Below are 19,722 nucleotides of genomic sequence, written 5' to 3' on the forward strand. Positions count from 1 at the left end.
GACTACAGGCACATGCCACCATGTCTGATTTTTTTGTGTGTTTTTATTAGAGACGGGGTTTAACCAAGTTGGTCAGGCTGGTTTCAAATTCCTGACCTCAGGTAATCCACCTGCCTCAGCCTCCCAAACTGCTGGGATTACAGGCATGAGCCACCGTGCCTGGCCTCTCTTTTGTTTTTTGAGATGGGGTCTCACTATGTCACCCACGCTGGATGGAGTGCAGTGTTGCCATCTTGGCTCACTGCAACTTCCGCTTCCTGGGCTCAAGCTATCCTCCCACATCAGCCTCCCGAGTTGAGCTCCTGGGCTCAAGTGATCTGCCCACCACCACCTCCCAAAGTGCTGGGATTACAGGTGTGAGCCAATGCGTCTGGCTGACTTCCAACATAATCTCAAAAGGGTCCCCAATCTCTCTCCCAAGGTCCCAACCAGGTAAACAGTGAATACATCCCCCTTCCCTCGCCCCTACCACACACACTTCTTGTTGCCAAATATCGAGAACAGAGATATAGGCAACTCGTCTCCCTCCCACCATCCTGGTTGACAGCAACCTACTTTCAATAACATTCTCTGGACTCCTCAGTAAGGACTTCTGTATGGTGGGCAGTATCAGATCCTTAAATTCTGAGTGGGACAGGTATCGGAGCAGAGGGGCACAGCTATCCTACAAAGAAAAAGGAATAAGGCACCTAGCCCTCATGGGAATGGACCAAGAAGGAAAAAGCGTTCAGCATCCCAGAATTGAAAATGGGATCAGTTGTCCAGGTGAGTAACGGCCACCTCTCGCTCACCAACAGGTACTTCGGAGGCTTGACTTTGCTCATCAGGATGTTCTTCATGTAAAAGTCCAGTAGGGCGCTCTAGAGAACACAAAGTTCTGGTTAGATCCTGACATTCTCAAATGTCTCATCGCTGGCCTAAGGGGTCCCTCTTGCTAGAGTGCCTCCAAAAAATACAAATCAATGCCCCAAATTTCAGTGTTAAGCACAGACGTCCCACTGATCATGCAACCCCACTTAATACCCTTCCACAGCTTTCCATGGCCCTCTGGGATAAAGTCCAAAGTCCTTGGTATGGCTTATAAGGCCCTGCCCACCACTCAGCTGGCTGTGTCACTCTAACCCATTCCCACCACTCCAACTCCTCTCGCCTCCTCTCTGTTCCTGCCCACAGGCTTTCTCTGCCCAAAATGCTCTGCCTCACCTCTTGACCTTGCTAATTCCTCTTCACTCTCAAAGTTCCTTCTTTACAGAGATGTGTTCTCTGACCCACAGCCTAAATCAGGTCCTTCCGTTGTGGAGTCTCACAGCTTCTCACACTTTCCCTTTGTAGCACATACTAGTTATAATTAACTAGACTATCTGTTTAATGTCAGTTTCTCAGACTCAGTTCCATGGGGGCAGGGGTCATAGCTCCCTTACTCGCTGGTGTACCCCCAACACTGGGCACAGTGCCTAGAACATGGCAGCCACTCAACTGGGATAAGTAAGTGACTGCATGAACAAGCAAACTATCACCCAAGCCAGAAACAGAAGGGAAACTTTCCAACTCCTAAAAGTTCATGTATCATGGCAAAAGGCCAGAGTCTTACATGAGAAAATCAACAAGTTTCAGATGAGGTCAACAGCTAGGGTCACCAGGGCAAAGCAGGTTCCCATTCCTTCCCTCCAGCGAACTCCCAACATTCCCAGCGTAGCAAACCCACAGTCACTCTGCCTTGGCACTTGCCTTGTGCCGACTGACCACGTCCATCTCCTTGTGGCTCGTGCAGAACTGCACCAGCAGCCCCAGCATGCCGGCATAGTTCTGGTTGGGCTCTAGGCTGAGAATGGCTGACAAGTACTGTTCCACCAGCCCAGGGTTCTAAAGAGGAAAGTGCCAGGCAGGTGTATAAGATGGCAGTGGGGGAGTGGCATGGAAGAAGCAATGCCCGCCAGCCCCTGCAGTCCTGTCACCTCTTTCCACAGCTTCGTGAGTTTCTTCACAGCACCATCCACGGCGTGCTTGTGGGAGCCACCCAGCACCTCCAGCAAGAGCAGGCACTGCACTTCCACCTGCCAGGACCAGGAAAGACTCAGGTCAAGATGGGACACGAGATTGAGGGTCCCATGGCCCTCAAAGCCTGCAAAGACCTCCATCAGCCCCTCCAAATCCTGACTTCATCTCCACTCAGCTTCTCCCACTCAACTCCATCCAGATCCTCCTCCCTCCACCTCACACATTTAGTTCCCGCTAGGGTTCATTTAATAAGTATTCGGTGATCACCTATTATGAGTCAGACAATGAAGGCACAAGGGGAGTAAGACAGATATGGTCCCTGCTTTTTTTTTTTTTTAAGACAGAGTCTCGCTATGTCACCAGGGTGGAATGCAGTGGCACAATTTCAGCTCACTACAACCTCCACCTCCCGGGTTCAAGTGATTCTCCTGCCTCAGTCTCCCAAGTAGCTGTGACTACAGATGCGTGCCACCACGCTCAGTTAATTTTTGTATTTTTAGTAGAGACAAGGTTTCACCACGTTGGCCATGAGAGTCTCGATCTCTTGACCTCGTGATCTGCCCGCCTCGGCCTCCCAAAGTGCTGCGATTACAGGCGTGAGCCACTGTGCCCAGCCAGTTCCTGCTTTCATGTACCTTAGAATTCAGAGGAAAAGAAATGATATTAAACAAATAAATACACAAATGAATATACAATTTCAGTGAGGTTTAAGTGCCATCCAGGAAAAGAATAAGGGTCCTGTCTCATTTACTTCGTATCTGCCTTGACCTGTCCTTCATTAATTCCACAAATACTTACTGACCACTGACTACATGGCAGGCTCTATGCTGAGCACTGTGAATACAGAAGTGCAGCTTGATATGGCGATTCGAACTGCATGGAGTTCACACCGTCCAACCCAGATTGACATACATAGTAGGTCCTCGACTAAAAAAATCTCAGAGGCTGCCGGACCTAGTGGCTCACACCTGTAATCCCAGCACTTTGGGAGGTCAAGGCAGGCGGATCACCTGAGGTCGGGAGTTCGATACCAGCCTGACCAACATGGAGAAACCCCGTCTCTACTAAAAACACAAAATTAGCCGGGCGTGGTGGCGCATGCCTGTAATCCCACCTACTCGGGAGGCTAAGGCAGGAGAATCGCTTGAACCCAGGAGGCGGAGGTTGCGGTCGCCTGGGCAACAAGAGCGAAATTCCACCTCAAAAAAAAAAAAAAAAAAAAAGGCCAGGTGCAATGGTTCACGCCTGTAATCCCAACACTTTGGGAGGCTGTGGCAGGCGGATCACAAGGTCAAGAGATCGAGACCATCCTGGCCAACATGGTGAAACCCCATTGCTACTAAAAATACAAAAATTAGCTGGGCGTGGTGGTGGGCACCTACAGTCCCAGCTACTCAGGAGGCTGAGGCAGGAGAATGGCGTGAACCCAGGAGGTGGAGTTTGCAGTGAGCCAAGATTGTGCTACTGTACTCCAGCCTGGATGACAGAGCGAGACTCAGTCTCAAAAAAAAAAAAAAGAAAGAAAAGAAAACAGATGGCCGGCGTGGTAGCTCATGCCTGTAATCCCAGCACTTTGGGAGGCCGAGACAGGCGGATCACGAGGTCAGGAGATCGAGACCATCCTGGCTAACACGGTCTCTACTAAAAATACAAAAAATTATCCGGGCAAGGTGGCAGGCGCCTGTAGTCCCAGCTACTCGGGAGGCTGAGGCAGGAGAATGGCGTGAACCCGGGAGGTGGAGCTTGCAGGGAGCCAAGATCGCACCACTGCACTCCAGCCTGGGCGACAGAGCAAGACTCCGTCTCAAAAAAAAAAAAGAAAACAGATACGCTTGTGAAAGCAATGCTAATAAATTCCATCTGCATATATACAAAATGGCATATGTACAAGGTTATTCATTGCAGCACTGTTAGTTAACAATAAAAAAACGGGCCGGGCACGGTGGCTCACGCCTGTAATCCCAGCACTTTGGGAGGCCGAGGTGGGTGGATCACGAGGTCAGGAGATCAAGACCATCCTGGCTAATACGGCGAAACCCCATCTCTACTAAATATACAAAAAATTAGCCGGACGTGGTGGCGGGCACCTGTAGTCCCAGCTACTCAGGAGGCTGAGGCAGGAGAATGGCGTGAACCCGGGAGGCGGAGCTTGCAGTGAGCCGAGATCGTGCCACTGCACTCCAGCTTGGGCGACAGAGCGAGGCTACGTCTTAAAAAAAAAAAAAAAGGCCGGGCGCGGTGGCTCAAGCCTGTAATCCCAGCACTTTGGGAGGCCGAGGCGGGCGGATCACAAGGTCAGGAGATCGAGACCACAGTGAAACCCCGTCTCTACTAAAAATACAAAAAATTAGCCGGGCGCGGTGGCGGGCGCCTGTAGTCCCAGCTACTCAGGAGGCTGAGGCAGGAGAATGGCGGGAACCCGGGAGGCGGAGCTTGCAGTGAGCCGAGATCGCGCCACTGCACTCCAGCCTGGGCAACAGCGTGAGACTCCGTCTCAAAAAAAAAAAAAAATGAAACCAATGCTGATAAATTCTGTTTGCATATATACAAAATGGCATATGTACAAGGTAATTCATTGCAGCACTGTTAGTAACGATAAAAAACCATAAACAACAGAAGATTCCCTATATACAGTGTGGTATAGAAAGGATTACTGGCTGGGCATGGTGGCTCACGCCTATAAAGCCAGCACTTCGGAAGACCAAAGCAGGTGGTTCCCTTGAGCCCAGGAGTTCAAGACCAACCTGGGCAACGAAAGAAAACCCCATCTCTAAAAAAACACAAAAATTAGCCAGGCATACACCAGCATGCCTGTAGCCCTAGCTACTCAGGAGGCTGCAATAGAAGGATCACTTGATCCCAGGAGGTCAAGGCTGCAGTGAGCCGAGATCATGCCACTGTGCTCCAGCCTGGGTGACAGAGCAAGATCTTTGTCTCAAAAAAAAAAAATCTGCAGAATCATGGTATGTAAAAAAAATTTTTAACATATTTTTTTAAAAGTAGACTAGGCACAATGGCGTATACCTGTAATCCCTGCACTTTGGGAGGCTGAGACAGACAGATCACCTGAGGTCGGGAGTTTGAGACTAGCCTGGCCAACATGGCGAAACCCAACCTCTACTAAAAATACAAAAATTAGCCAGGTGTGGTGGCATACACATATAGTCCCAGTTATACTCAGGAGGCTGAGGGTGGAGAATTGCTTGAACCCAGGAGGCAGAGGTTGCAGTGAGCCGAGATTGCGACATTACATTCCAACCTGAGTGACAGAATCAGACTCAGTTTCTCCAAAAAACCACTCAGTGGAGATAAGCCAATGAGCTTGCCCCTCTCACAAGGAGGCTTTTGGTAACAATGACACCCATGCCCTGAAGGGGATCCAAGAGAGTCCGAGCTCACAATAATACATAATCCTTGACCCTCAAGGTTTCAGCATTCTAATCCATCATCCATCAATTATACTGATAGCCACTCTATGCTTGTCCCCAGAGCTGTGCTGGTTAAGCTACTGGGGTTGCCGCCCTCTATCTAACTAGCAGGTTGCTTCATGGAGAGGTACTTGTGTTTCCTAAGGCTGGTCATCACTGGCACCTACCTGCATGAGACTCTCCAGTTTCCACAGCCATCTCAACCCTCAACTAAACCTGGCCTTATACAACAACTCTTCAAGGCGGACAGGGTGGGTAGTATTTTCTTTCCCACTTTGCAAATGAGGAAATGGGCTCAGAAGTTAAGTGACTCAGCCAAGTCTCATGGATAAGAATCAGATCCAAGGCCAGGCAAAGTGGCTCACACCTGTAATCCCAACACTTTGGGAGGCCAAGGCAGGCGGATCATCTGAGGTCAGGACTTCAAGGCCAGCCTGGCCACCATGGAAAAACCCTGTCTCCACTAAAAATACAAAAAAATTAGCCAGGCAGGGTGGCAGGCTTCTGTAATCCCAGCTACTCGGGAGGCTGAGGCAGGAGAATCGCTTGAACCCAGGAGGTGGAGCTTGCAGTGAGCCAACACCACACTACTGCACTCCAGCCTGGGCAAGAGAACAAGACTCCGTCTCAAAAAAAAAAAAAAAAAAACTCCTCATGACCTACACTAAGCCTATCCAGGTATCCAGGCACATGTCTGCTCTGCTCACCTCCCAACCTGCTGAGCAGACATGTGGAAAGAAAAAGAAGAGAATGTGGAAGAAGCAGGTAGAGAATGGAAGGAGGGAATGTAAGAACCAAAACCAAGACAAGAAATCCATTCCATTCACCAGTTCAACACTGAAATCAAACACAGGGAATGGAATGATTAGCCAGAAAAAAACCAAGAGGATTTATACTATGATATTTTCTTTTTTTTTCTTTTTTTTTTTTTTTTGAGACGGAGTCTGGCTTGTTGCCCAGGCTGGACTGCAGTGGCCGAATCTCAGCTCACTGCAAGCTCCGCCTCCCGGGTTCACGCCATTCTCCTGCCTCAGCCTCCCGAGTAGCTGGGACTACAGGCACCCGCCACCTCGCCCGGCTAATTTTTTTTGTATTTTAGTAGAGACGGGGTTTTACCGTGTTAGCCAGGATGGTCTCGATCTCCTGACCTTGTGATCCGCCCGTCTCGGCCTCCCAAAGTGCTGGGATTACAGGCTTGAGCCACCGCGCCCGGCCTATACTATGATATTTTCTAGTCTAGTTGCTTTTTGACTGTCTTCCCAACTCTGGCCTGTCACGGCTTCCACACATGCCATGAAATCAAGGGCCTCGTTTCTGTTGTCCATCACTGCAATTCCAGTGCCTAGCACCACGCCTGACAGAGAAGCTCCAAAATGTCTAATACACCAAGGAATGTGATTATGAAGCACTCATGGCCATCCACCAAAGCCACACGACTCGGAACAACTCAGTGTCTGGTCACCCAGCACCCAGAAAAGCACCTGGCACCAAGGAGGTGCTGAAACACGCCCTAACTTCTGGCAGAAAGCTGATCCTTGCTACTTCAGAGACGCAGGGAACCTACCAGTTTGTTCCAGATGTCTCCTTGTCGCTTGGCTCTCGACGGAAAGACAATGCGCACCAGGAGGCAGGTCCAGGTCAAGGCCAGCAAGGCGGCAGAGCCACTGCTCTTACTGCAGAGCAGAGTAGAGGGTGAGTTCAGAGCAGCAGCCTCCACCTTGAGGACAAACACTGTCCCTAAGGCCCCGCCTGGTAATGCAGGACCCTCCCTTGACCTCATGGAACAGAACTGGAACCAGTTCCCCACAAACCATCTGTGGCAATTCAGAACAAGGAGTCCAGGTTTCAGTGGCCAGACTCCCATCTCTTGGCACTGACAACTATATAAAACAAACAGACGGCTTCTACCATTAGGGGCCTGGTGGGCAACTGGTTCCCCTCAAAATGGCCTTGCTTCCACTGTTTCCCAACCCTGCTCCTCCGGAAAGTGGTTTTCTCCACTAGGCTTGCCATCCTGGCTCCTCCCTCTGGGGCACGGTCAACTGCATCAGCTTCTCCTGAGCAGGACTCTACCAATTCTCAAGGGGCCACAACTTTTACCTCTTACCTGGGAACACCTGCTTTGGAGCCTATACCACAAGACTGCAGAGAGTGTAGAAGGTTCTTAGCAGTGGCTTCTGGCTGGGCCTCGGCCAACTGCTGGATGGCTGCCTGCAAGGCCCTGCGGGAGGCTGCATCTCTAGGGGGAGAGGCAAAGGGAAAGGTGAACATGCAGACCCCAGGCAGAGGCAGGGGCAAGGCTGCTCAGGCCATGCACTGGTCTTTCTCAGGAGAAAGTGATCACACCATATTCCAGTGGATCGCAGAGGAGGGATTAGGAAATAACTAGATAAACTCATCTCCTCCTAGAGTTCTAAAAGTATCTCATAAGCGCATATAAGCCATGGAGTGTGTAAGGGCAGCACCTACATTTATGGAGCAGTTATAAGGGTCTCAAAGTAGGCCAGGCGATTTAACACACATGACTAATGGCAGCATACACACACTGACCACTATGGCACAGCAGGCAACTGTTCCAAGCACCTCACGCTTACTACCAACCACCCATGAGATAGAGAATGGCATCATCCCCATTCTGCAGACAAGGAAACTGAGGCACAGAGAGGTTAAGTAACTTGCCCAGGATCTAACAGCTAGGACGTGATATAGCCCAGATTTGGCACCAGGCCGTCTGGCTCTAACCTGGGCTCTAACCACTATCCTAAATCCCCTCTCTGTTTGGCTGGGACTCACCTATATCGATGCAGAGTCAAGCAGAACAATTTACAGAGCCCCTTCACTGCTCCCTCTGGCAGATCTGAAACCAAAGATTACACAGAGATTAGTCAATAAAAATGACTTGATAAGCTGCTGGAGTCAGGTATCCTGCCAGACACGATCTCAGCCCACTGGGCACTCCCCATATATTTAAGACTTTCCTCCCCAAGAGGAAAAAGCAACAACAAAACAGGACTCTAGGAAAATGCCTGGCACAGAAAAGCTTTGGATAGACATTTGCTAAATGAATGAAACTAAGAAAATACAAGTGGCCTTGAAACCTCACATGCCATCAAGTGGAGGTTCAGGAGTGCTGGAATGATTCTACTTGAACTGGGTGCTGGTTATACTGGTGTTTAATATGTGATGAATCAGTGAGCTGTTTGATTAGGAGGTGTACCTTTCTTTACACACATTCTAATAAACAGTTTTAAAAACAGTACAACATTGAAGTACTATGAGGGACCAGAAGAGGGAAGAACACCTATAACTGGAGAGTTTCTGAAAGTCTGAAGGACACATAAGCTTGGTCTGACAGATTAGGAGGCTGTGGAAAAATGGAAAGAGAGGGAGATACATGTGGAGTGCAGGATTAAGAAGGCATAATACCTATTCAGAACACATAAGGAAGAAAAGAGGAGGACTAATAACACTCCAGCTCTTAGTGCTAACAAGATGCCAGACCTTGCTCTAGATAATTTATACACATTAACTCACTTAATCCATATAAGGTAGGCACTGTTATCAAGCCCCCCCCGCCCGCCGCTTTTATTTTTCAGACAGAGTATCGCTCTACCGCCCCGGCTGGAGTGCAGTGGTGCGATCTTGGCTCACTGCAACCTCGCCTCCCAGGTTCAAGCGATTCTTCTGCCTCAGCCTCCCGAGTAGCTGCGACTACAAGTGCACACCACCACACCCAGTTAATTTTTGTATTTTTAGTAGAGACGGGGTTTCACCATGTTGGCAGTGCTGGTCTCAAACTCCTGATCTCGTGATTCACCCGCCTCAGCCTCCCAAAGTGCTAGTATTACAGGTGAGCTACGACGCGTGGATCAAGCCCATTTTTAAATGAAGAAACCAAGTAACGGGAAACCAAGCCAGCCAGTCAGAGTGAAATAGATACACCCTAACTCTGGAGTGAAACAGATACACTAACTCTGGGTAGAAAGAGTTCAACTCTTGGTTGAACAAGAGTGTTTAATATGGCTGGGCACAGTGGCTCACACCTGCAATCCCAGCACTTTGGGAGGCCAAGGTGGGAGGATAACTTGAGGCCAGGAGTTTGAGACCAGCCTGGCCAACACGGCGAAACCCAGTTTCTCCTAAAAATACAAAAATTACCTGGGCATGGTGGCACATGCCTGTAATCCCAGTTACTCAAGAGACTGAAGGAGAATCGCTTGAACCCAGGAGGTGGAGGCTGCAGTGAGCAGAGATGGCGCCACTGCACTCCAGGCCGGGAGACAGAGCGAGCCCCATCTCAAAAAAAAAAAAAGAGTGCTCAATAATGTTGGAAAGTTAACCTGTGACAAGTACTGCATGCCACAGTGAAGCATGCAAACAAAAGGGAGAAGCTTCTGAGGAGGAGGAAATTTAACCTGCAGTGTAAGACAGACTTATGCTGGGTGTAGGAGGAACCTGAGAGCAGGAGGTCCATACCATTCCTCACACTTCAGGCACCTGAATGATGGAAAGGAAATGAATGAGGTACAGGGACGCAGTTTCCCCAGGGCTCTGACCACTGCATTGGTCCATGTGATTTGGGGCTATTTCACTAACTGGGGAAAAGAATGACTGGGGCCAGAAACAGGCTGTGGCTAAGACAATGACAATAACAACAGCTAATGTACACTGTGAGCTTACCATAGCCAGACAATGCGTTACATTTACTCCTACCTATCAGGGAAGTACTACTGCTATCTCCACGTTTAAAGCAAAAAACCAGGCTCAGAGAAGTGAAGTAACTTGAAGCAGGTCACAGAACCTGTAACTGGCACAGCCTGTCTGAGCCCTTCATCACTGACTGCTGCACTAGAGGCCTGTGACCGGAAAGATTGGTATCACATGGCTGTCTTTTCTAACTAGGGAGCTCTGCTGGGAAAGTGACCAGAAAAACCTTTGAGGATTCCATAAAACTCATGCATTGAAGCATTAACACACAAGAGAATCTCTGAGACGCTCACAAACAGCAAGTTTACAAGCCTGGGTATCTTACTAGGCATAAGTAGGTCAGAAGCAGCAAATGAGAAGCTGGGTGAAGTGGTACAAATAGGAAGTAACGGTGGACAGAAAGGGAGGCCCAATTTATATGACCATGATTTTCTTTCTCTTTTTTTCGAAACACAGTTTCACTCTTGTCGCCCAGGCTGGAGTGCAACGGCGCAATCTCAGCTCACTGCAACCTCCGCCTCCCGGGTTCAAGCAGTTCTCCTGCCTCAGCCTCCCTAAGTAACTGGGATTACAGGTGTCCACCACCACGCCCAGCTAATTTTTTTGTATTTTTAGTTGAGATGGGGTTTCACCATGTTGGCCAGGCTGGTCTTAAACTCCTGACCTCAGGTGATCCATCCTCCTTGGCCTCCTAAAGTGCTGGGATTATAGGTGTGAGCTACCGAGCCCAGCCATGGCCATGATTTTCAAACTTTAGTCAACATAGGAATCACTTAAAGGACTTGTTAAAACACAGATACTGGGTTCTGTGCTCAACCTTTTATTTATTTATTTATTTATTTATTTAGACACAGGGTCTCGCTCTGTCACCCAGGCTGGAAAGCAGTGGCACAATCATGGACCACTACAGCCTCAACCTCCCGGGCTCAAGCGATCCTCCTACCTCTCAACCTCCCAAGTAGCTGGCATTACAGCACCTCCAGGATTTCTGATTTGAGTTGCTCCATTGGAGCTGAGAATTTTTATTTCTAACAAGTTCCGAGATGATGCTGATGTTGCCTGTCCAGGAACCACACTTTGAGAGCCAATGCTATACAGTAAAAACAAACACACCAAAAGAAATGAAAAAAAAAAAAAAAAAACCTAGAATTTATTGAGTGAAGGTAAAATGGTCTTACTCTAATAAGTCATAGAGCTATCCCTTGGTTATGGTGCAGATCAGGATAATTAGATATATTCAGCATTCCCCAAAATGAGTTCCCCGGACCCTGAACAGATTTTCAGCAAAAAAGAGGTTCAAAGAAAACACTGGATTCAAGGAAGCTTAATAAAATGAAAACATGCTGCTGTGAATATTCCAAGAGGGCATCAAAAACATGACCTCTAGGCTGGGTGCAGTGCCTCACGCCTGTAATCCCAGCACTTTTGGAGGCCGAGGCGGGCGGATCACCTGAGGTCAGGAGTTCGAGACCAGCCTGGCCAACATGGTGAAATCCCATCTCTACTAAAAATACAAATATTAGCTGGCCATGGTGGCATGTGCCTGTAATCCCAACTACTCAGGAGGCTGAGGCAGGAGAATCACTTGAACCCAGGAGGCGGAGGTTGCAGTGAGCCGAAGTTGTGCCACAGCACTCCAGGCTGGGTGACAGAGCAAGACTCTGTCTCACAAAAAAACAAAAAAAACAAAAAACCTCTCCCAACTTATTTGATCTTGGAATCCTTTATTTATTGGACAATCACCTACTACCATGTTGCTGAATTCCATGGAACACAGATTGGGAAAAATGATATCCCAAGTCATAAACGAAATATTTTTGGTCGGGGGCGGTGGCTCACACCTGTAATCCCAGCACTTTGGGAGGCCGGGGTGGGCAGATCACGAGGTCAGGAGATCAAGACCATCCTGGCTAACACAGTGAAACCCCATCTCTACTAAAAACACAAAAAAGTAGCAGGCACCTGTAGTCCCAGCTACTCAGGAGGCTGAGGCAGAATGGCATGAACCTGGGAGGCAGAGCTTGCAGTGAGCCGAGATCGCGCCACTGCACCCAAGCCTGGGCGACAGAGTGAGACTCCAACTCAAAAAAAAAAAAAATTGTTATACTCAGTATACTACCTGAGAAAGATTTTAGCTATCTTTTTAAAATATTTCCAATGAAAATGGTTAAAAGTGTAAATAGCTTTCACACCTGAATAGATAAACTCTCCACTAACCCAAAAGTTTTAACTGTTTCAATTCACGTTATAGCAAGGAAATAAAGTAAAGGCAGAAGTTGTGCAGGAAGAGGGGAAGAAGACCATGGTTCTTTTTTTTGAGACGGAGTCTTGCTCTGTCACCCAGGCTGGAGTGCAGTAGCACAATCTCAGCTCACTGCAACCTCCATTGCCTCCCAGGTTCGAGCAATTCTCTTGCCTCAGCCTCCTGAGTAGCTGGGATTACAGATGCGTGCCACCATGCCCAGCTAATTTTTGTGTTCTTAGTAGAGACGGGGTTTCACCATGTTGGTCAGGCTGGTCTCGAACTCCTGGCTTCATGATCCACCCGCCTCAGCTCCCAAAGTGTTGGGATTACAGGCGTGAGCCACTGCACCTGGGCTTTTTTTTTTTTTTTTTTTTTGAGACAGAGTCTCACTTTGTTGCCCAGGCTGGAGTGCGGTGGCACAACCTCGGCTCACTGCCACGTCCACCTCCTGGGTTCAAGCAATTCTCCTGCCTCAGCCTCCCGAGTAGCTGGGATTACAGGTGCACACCACCACACCTGGCTAATTTTTGTATTTTTTTTTTTTAGTAGAGACGGGGTTTCACCATGTTGGCCAGGCTGGTCTTGAACCCCTGACATTGTGATCTGCCCACCTCAGCCTCCCAAAGTGCTAGGATTACAGGCGTGAGCCACCGTGCCTAGCCAAGGCCATGGTTCTAAAGAAACAATTTCAGTTGGGCCCAGTGGCTCATGCCTGAAATCCCAGCATCTTGAGAGGCCGACGCAGGGGGATCACTTGAGGTCAGAAGTTCAGGACCAGCCTGGCCAACATGGTGAAACCCTATCTCTATTAAAAATACGAAAATTAGGCTCAAGCCTGTAATCCCAGCACTTTGGGAGGCCGAGACAGGCGGATCACGAGGTCAGGAGTTCGAGACCATCCTGGCTAACACGGTGAAACCCTGTCTCTACTAAAAAATACAAAAAACTAGCCGGGCGATGTGGCGGGCGCCTGTAGTCCCGGCTACTCGGGAGGCTGAGGCAGGAGAATGGCGTAAAAACCCGGGAGGCAGAGCTTGCAGTGAGCTGAGATCCGGCCACTGCACTCCAGCCTGGGCGACACAGCGAGACTCCATCTCAAAAAAAAAAAAAAAAAACAAAAAACGAAAATTAGCTGGGTGTGATGGTACACACCTGTAATCCCAGCTACTGGGGAGGGTGAAGCATGAGAATCACCTGAACCAGCAAGGTGGAGGTTGTAGTGGGCCGAGAGCATGCCACTGCACTCCAGCCTGGGCAATATCATAAGACTCTGTCTCGAAAAGAAGAAGAAAAGAAAAAAAAAAAACACGCAATTTATTTTTTATATGGAACACTGTCATTCAAGACCAGCCTGGCCAACACAGTGAAATCCCATCTCTACTAAAAATACAAAAATTAGCGAGGTGTGGTGGTGGGCACCTGTAATCCCAGCTACTTGGGAGGCTGAGGGCAGGAGAATCGCTTGAACCCAGGAGGTGGAGGTTGCAGTGAGCTGAGATCATGTCATTGCACTTCAGCCAGGGCGACAGTGCGAGACTCTCTCAAAAAAAAAGAAAAAAAAGGCCGGGCCCGGTGGCTCAAGCCTGTAATCCCAGCACTTTGGGAGGCCGAGACGGGCGGATCACGAGGTCAGGAGATCAAGACCATCCTGGCGAACACGGTGAAACCCCGTCTTTACTAAAAAAATACAAAAAACAGCCGGGCGTGGTGGTTCACGCCTGTAATCCCAGCACTTTGGGAGGCTGAGGCGGGTGGATCACAAGGTCAGGAGATCGAGACCTTCCTGGCTAACACGGTGAAACCTCATCTCTACTAAAAATACAAAAAATTAGCCGGGTGTGGTGGCGGGCACCTGTGGTCCCAGCTACTCGGGAGGCTGAGGCAGGAGAATGGCGTGGGCCCGGGAGGCAGAGCTTGCAGTGAGCCAAGATCGCGCCACTGCACTCCAGCCTGGGCGACAGAGCAAGACTCCGTCTCAAAAAAAAAAAAAAAAAAAAAAAAAACTAGCCGGGCAAGGTGGCGGGCGCCTGTAATCCCAGCTACTCGGGAGGCTGAGGCAGGAGAATGGCGTAAACCCGGAAGGCGGAGCTTGCAGTGACCTGAGATCCGGTCCCTGCACTCCAGCCTGGGCGACAGAGCGAGACTCCATCTTAAAAAAAAAAAAGAAGGCCGGGAGCGGTGGCTCAAGCCTGTAATCCCAGCACTTTGGGAGGCCGAGACGGGCGGATCACGAGGTCAGGAGATCGAGACCATCCTGGCTAACACAGTGAAACCCCGTCTCTACTAAAAATACAAAAAAAAACTTAGCCGGGCGAGGTGGCGGGCGCCTGTAGTCCCAGCTACTCGGGAGGCTGAGGCAGGAGAATGGCGTAAACCCGGGAGGCGGAGCTTGCAGTGAGCTGAGATCCGGCCACTGCACTCCAGCCTGGGTGACAGAGCGAGACTCCGTCTCAAAAAAAAAAAAAAAGAAAAAAAAAGAAAAAGAAAAAAAAGAATATTGTCCAGGGTACATGGATGACAAATAAATACCTTTTCCAGCAACACACTTCCCAAGTTCACTGAGGATTTCTCTCCGTTCCTTTACACTGGCTGTTGTCACCTTCCCTGCAAAACGCTTTAGTGTCTCAGAAACCTGTGAAGGCCAAGCGACAGAGAAAATTTCACCAGTCAGACTATAAAACAATGTTTGTGTTGAGGGGTGGGTGTAGAATTCGGGGATCTCTCTAACCTGGGGTTTCTCAACCTCCCCACTCAGTCATTTTGGGCCGGGTAATTCTTGTTGTGGGGGGCTGTGTTTTTAGCAGCATTCCAGGTCTCTACCCACTCGACATCAGTAGCAGCCCATCTCCCCCACCCACCCCAGTTGTGACACTGTCAAATGTCTCCTGGGAGGCAAAATCACTCCCACTTGAGATGTACTGCTTTAATTCAACTAGTCAACAACTCAATATACCTTACTTAAACTTGGGCAATAAGAGGAAAGGCAAAGACCTCTGAACAGAAAATATCCCTTCAGAACTACCCAAAATCTAGCAAGGGCCTAGTACATGCCAAGCATGTTCCCTTTACGTTATCTCACTTTAACCTCCCCGTAAGGGGAATGTCAGCGTCCTGGCAACTCGCTGGCAGAGGATAAGCACACTGGCTAAAACATGAAAGGTTAGGAGATTGGATCCCAGCTCTGCCTTTTACTAGCTGTGGAAACAGTCAAATAATGTCACTCCCCTGATCTTTAGTTTTTTCATCTACAAGATGCGGACAATAGCAGTTACCTCATATGACTGCTACGGAGATTAAATGAGATTGTGTATAAGGGGCGTCTACTCTCATCCCAAGCATAAAGTTGGCTACTACTACCAATAAGCCTGCAAGGGAGGCATCAGCATCCCCACTTTACAGAGGAAGTCACTGCTCAGAGTGGAGTTGAGAGCCATAGCACCTGCGTTTTTGAAACTAACCTTGAAACCAAACAGGTCTATAAACTGATGCTAACAAATCTTTAGCTTTCGACAGTCATCGAGTTACCACAGATGCAGTCCCCAGCGTACGGACATAAGCATAAGACCCAGTGACTGGGGGCAGTTTGCAAACATCCCTGAAAATCTGCTCCTGAGCAATATCCTACAAGCTACCAAGTGGGCAGGCTGTGGGTTCACAAGCCGTAGAGCAGGGCATGATAAAGCTCATGTAACTTAACGAAGTGGGGTCATCATCTTTTTCTTTTGAGGGTATTTCACAGGCAGGCCTTATCAGTAGCATAAGAGGCAAGTGTACACGCAGAAATGAAACAATGCTGAGTTTTTCATGCTTAAATCCCTGCCATAATTCTATTGGCAACGTCCAAAACTGTCTTCTACGTAAATGATGTATTGTTTTAACTTTAAAATGTCTTTTGTTTTTGGCTGGGTGTGGTGGCTCACGCTTGTAATCCCAGCACTTTGGGAGGCCGAGGCGGGCAGATCACGAGGTCAAGAGATTGAGACCATCCTGGCTAACACGGTGAAACCCCGTCTCTACTAAAAATACAAAAAATTAGCCGGGTGTGGTGGCGGGCACCTGTAGTCCCAGCTACTCAAGAGGCTGAGGCCGGAGAATGGCGTGAACCCGGGAGGCGGAGGTTGCAGTGAGCCAAGATCGCACCACTGCACCCCAGCCTGGGCGACAGAGCAAGACTCCGTCTCAAAAAAAAAAAAAAAAGTATTTTGTCATAGATACACATAAGTCAAAACCAAAAAGTTCTGAGAGGTCTGCCATAAAAACCAGTCCCTTGCCCTCACTCTCCATGGACAACCCTTAGGTTGATCTAGTGGGTATTTGGGTAGTTACCTCCATATATCTAAGTATCTCTAACTATGGAGGTAACTTGCGTGAGCTTCTTGATTTTTCAGTTTTGCTACCTTTCCACCACAGCTCCCTTTCCTGCTCTGACCCCATCGCACACTCTCCCCATTTCCCCAGTGGAAATCCCCAGTTTCATGATATAGGCTAGGTAAGTAGTCAGTGATTACATTATATGTAAAGGGCATTCAACATCCATTTAATAAACTCTTATTCTTCCCAGCTTTTTTATGTCCCTGGTGTTAATAATTACCCTTTCCCACCATGCTTCAGTTTGCCTTTTTTTTTTTTTTAATCTGTTCTTTTTTTTTTTTGAGACGGAGTCTCGCTCTGTCGCCCAGGTTGGAGTGCAGTGGCCTGATCTCAGCTCACTGCAAGCTCCGCCTCCCGGGTTCACGCCATTCTCCTGCCTCAGCCTCCCGAGTAGCTGGGACTACAGGCGCCCGCCACCTCGCCCGGCTAGTTTTTTGTAGTTTTAGTAGAGACGGGGTTTCACTGTGTTCAGCAGGATGGTCTCGATCTCCTGACCTCGTGATCCACCTGTCTCGGCCTCCCAAAGTGCTGGGATTACAGGCTTGAGCCACCGCGCCCGGCCTAAATCTGTTCTTATAAATAATTAAACCCCAAGCTTTTTGCCATTTGTCTAAATCTCAGTACATTTAGTCAGATCAGGTATTCCATCAAATTCCACCTTCCTAAGGAAATCTCTCCCAGTTTTCTGACCTGCCCCAATTAGGCATGTGATCCTCTACAGCTGGGGCACAGTTTATCACCCTGAACATGTACTTTCTTGTGTTTAGGTGAAGCACATCCTCCATTTTGTAAACTCCTTGCAAGTATGAAAATGTTCTGGCCAAATACAGAATTCTAGGTTGAAATCCTTTTCCTTTAGAATACTGAAGACAAGGTCAGGCACGGTGGCTCATGCCTGTAATCCCAGCACTTTGGGAGGCCGAGGCAGGCAGACTGCTTGAGGTCAGAACTTTGAGACCAGCCCGCCCAACATGGTGAAACCTGTCTCTACAAAAACTACAAAAATTAGCCGGGCGTGGTGGCGCATGCCTGTAATCCCAGCTACTCGGGAAGCTGAGGCAGGAGAATTGCCTGAACCTGGGAGGCGGAGGTTGCAGTGAGTTGAGATTGTGCCATTGCACTCCAGCCTAGAGAGGAATTCCATCTCAAAAAACAAAATAAAATAATCTCAGGCCGGGCATGGTGACTCGCCTGTAATCCCAGCACTTCGGGAGGTCAAGGCGGGAGGATCACCTGAGGTCAGGAGATCGAGACCAGCCTGGCCAACATGGAGAAACCCCCCTCTACTAAAAATACAAAAATTATAAAATACAGAAACATTATCATGCATCACCCAATGCAGTAGCTACTGGCTACATGCAGCTAACTGTGCACTGAAATGTGGCTGGTAGAAGTGAAGAACGAATTTTTTTTTTGTTTTTTTTGAGACAGAGTCCCCGCTCTTGTTGCTCAGGCTGGAGCGCAGTGGCGCAATCTTGGCTTACTGCAACCTCTGCCTCTCGGTTCAAGCGATTCTCATGCCTCAGCCTCCTCAGTAGCTGGAATTACAGACATGCACCACCACACCCGGCTAATTTTTGCATTTTTAGTAGAGACAGGGTTTTGCCATATAGGTCAGGCTGGTCGAAAACTCCTGACCTCAAGGGTGATCCATCCACCTCGGCCTCCAAAAGTGCTGGGATTACAGGGTGAGCCACCACGCCCAGCCAAAAACTGAATTTTTTTATTTCATTTAATTTTAACAAACTTAAGTAGCCATGTGGCTGCCATACTGGACATTGCAGCTCTAGAGAAGATTCTTCCTCAAGTATCAGTGTTAAATATTCAGCATGTATTCCCCTAACCCGCTCATACTAAGCTTTTCTTTCTAGGATTCAGCACGCATACCAGAGTCTCAATAAATGTCTTTTTGAATGTTCAAGTTAAGTGGTCATTTTCTGGGCCTACTCATAAAAATCAATCCCATCACCCTGGAGACCCCAAATCAGCCCAGCTGTCCTTTACACACCTGTTTTTCCCCTGCCCCATAACAATGTCTTTTCACCTTAAAACATAACCACAACTGGGTGGAGGAAAAGGTTTTCCCAAGTCCTTCCTGAAGTACAAGGTACCCACAGGTAACACTCAAGGGTGACAAGACTCTTCCTGGGCAGGACACAGTTCTTTTCACTAACCCTGTATCTGATATCAAGCCCTATTTTATCTCACTGAACCTTCACAACAACCTTTTAAGATAAGTATTGTTTTAACCTCATTTTATAGATGCAAAGGCAGACTTGGCGGGGTTAAGCCACTTGTTTTGCATGTCACAGAAATCGACGAGCAGGAACTCAAGCCCAGATCTGTATGAATCCAAAGTCTACACTCAAAGAACATCTGCTGAATACAAAGTTTAACGAAGACTTGGCGTTGGCCCGGGGCTCACAGCGGAGGGGTTTGGAGAGAAGAAGCAGAGGCTCGGTAAAGTGAACTTTTGCAACTCCGGGGTCGGGCAAAGGCCCCGCCGAGCTCCAGCTGCCGAAATCGAGAGGGGAGCCCCGGACTCCTCGAGCTCGCGGTCTGCCTGCGCCGCCCCGGCCGGGCCAAGCCCGCAGCCGTGAGAGTCCGGCCTGAGACGGCCCCGAGACTACGCCCTCCACGGCCACCACCCCCAGCGCCCCTAAACCGAGGAGCGAGAGCGGCCCCACCCGACGGCCACCATCCGCACCCAGTCCCTGGCCCCGTTGGCCCCGCAGCCGCCCGCCTCACCTGCGTGTCCGCCGCCATCCTGCCGGGGCTGACTCCGGAACCGCTTCCGGAGCTCTTCCGGGTCACAGCGAGGCCCACGCGGCAGGGCGAGGCCGGTAGACAGCTGGGGCAGGGCCCCGGGTTGGCGCCACCGGGCGGGACGGCGGCCGCTGCAGCCCGGGCAGCCGGATCACGGGCTTGAAGTTGGCCCGCGCCGGAGCCACAAGGCCTCCTCCCCAGGGCCCT

The 19,722-nt window shown here is 49.2% G+C and overlaps 1 protein-coding gene across 2 annotated transcripts in view; it reads right to left on the minus strand.

The window, feature by feature from the left end:
- The window catches only part of GCN1 (GCN1 activator of EIF2AK4), a 68,546-nt gene extending 49,015 nt beyond the window's left edge, over positions 1 to 19,531 (minus strand). For both annotated transcript variants that reach the window (XM_015152949.3, XM_015152948.3), the window contains exons 1-9: positions 19,498 to 19,531; positions 14,908 to 15,010; positions 8,220 to 8,283; positions 7,534 to 7,665; positions 6,991 to 7,099; positions 1,956 to 2,054; positions 1,729 to 1,863; positions 792 to 860; positions 556 to 664 (exon numbers count right to left, since the gene is read on the minus strand). In XM_015152949.3, the coding sequence (XP_015008435.1) occupies positions 556 to 664; positions 792 to 860; positions 1,729 to 1,863; positions 1,956 to 2,054; positions 6,991 to 7,099; positions 7,534 to 7,665; positions 8,220 to 8,283; positions 14,908 to 15,010; positions 19,498 to 19,515 (838 nt within the window). In that variant the 5' untranslated portion in view covers positions 19,516 to 19,531. The remainder of the gene's footprint in view (positions 1 to 555; positions 665 to 791; positions 861 to 1,728; positions 1,864 to 1,955; positions 2,055 to 6,990; positions 7,100 to 7,533; positions 7,666 to 8,219; positions 8,284 to 14,907; positions 15,011 to 19,497) is intronic.
- Positions 19,532 to 19,722: the final 191 nt, after the last annotated feature.

Source organism: Macaca mulatta, chromosome 11, assembly GCF_049350105.2.
Source record: "Macaca mulatta isolate MMU2019108-1 chromosome 11, T2T-MMU8v2.0, whole genome shotgun sequence".
Classification (NCBI taxonomy): domain Eukaryota; kingdom Metazoa; phylum Chordata; class Mammalia; order Primates; family Cercopithecidae; genus Macaca; species Macaca mulatta.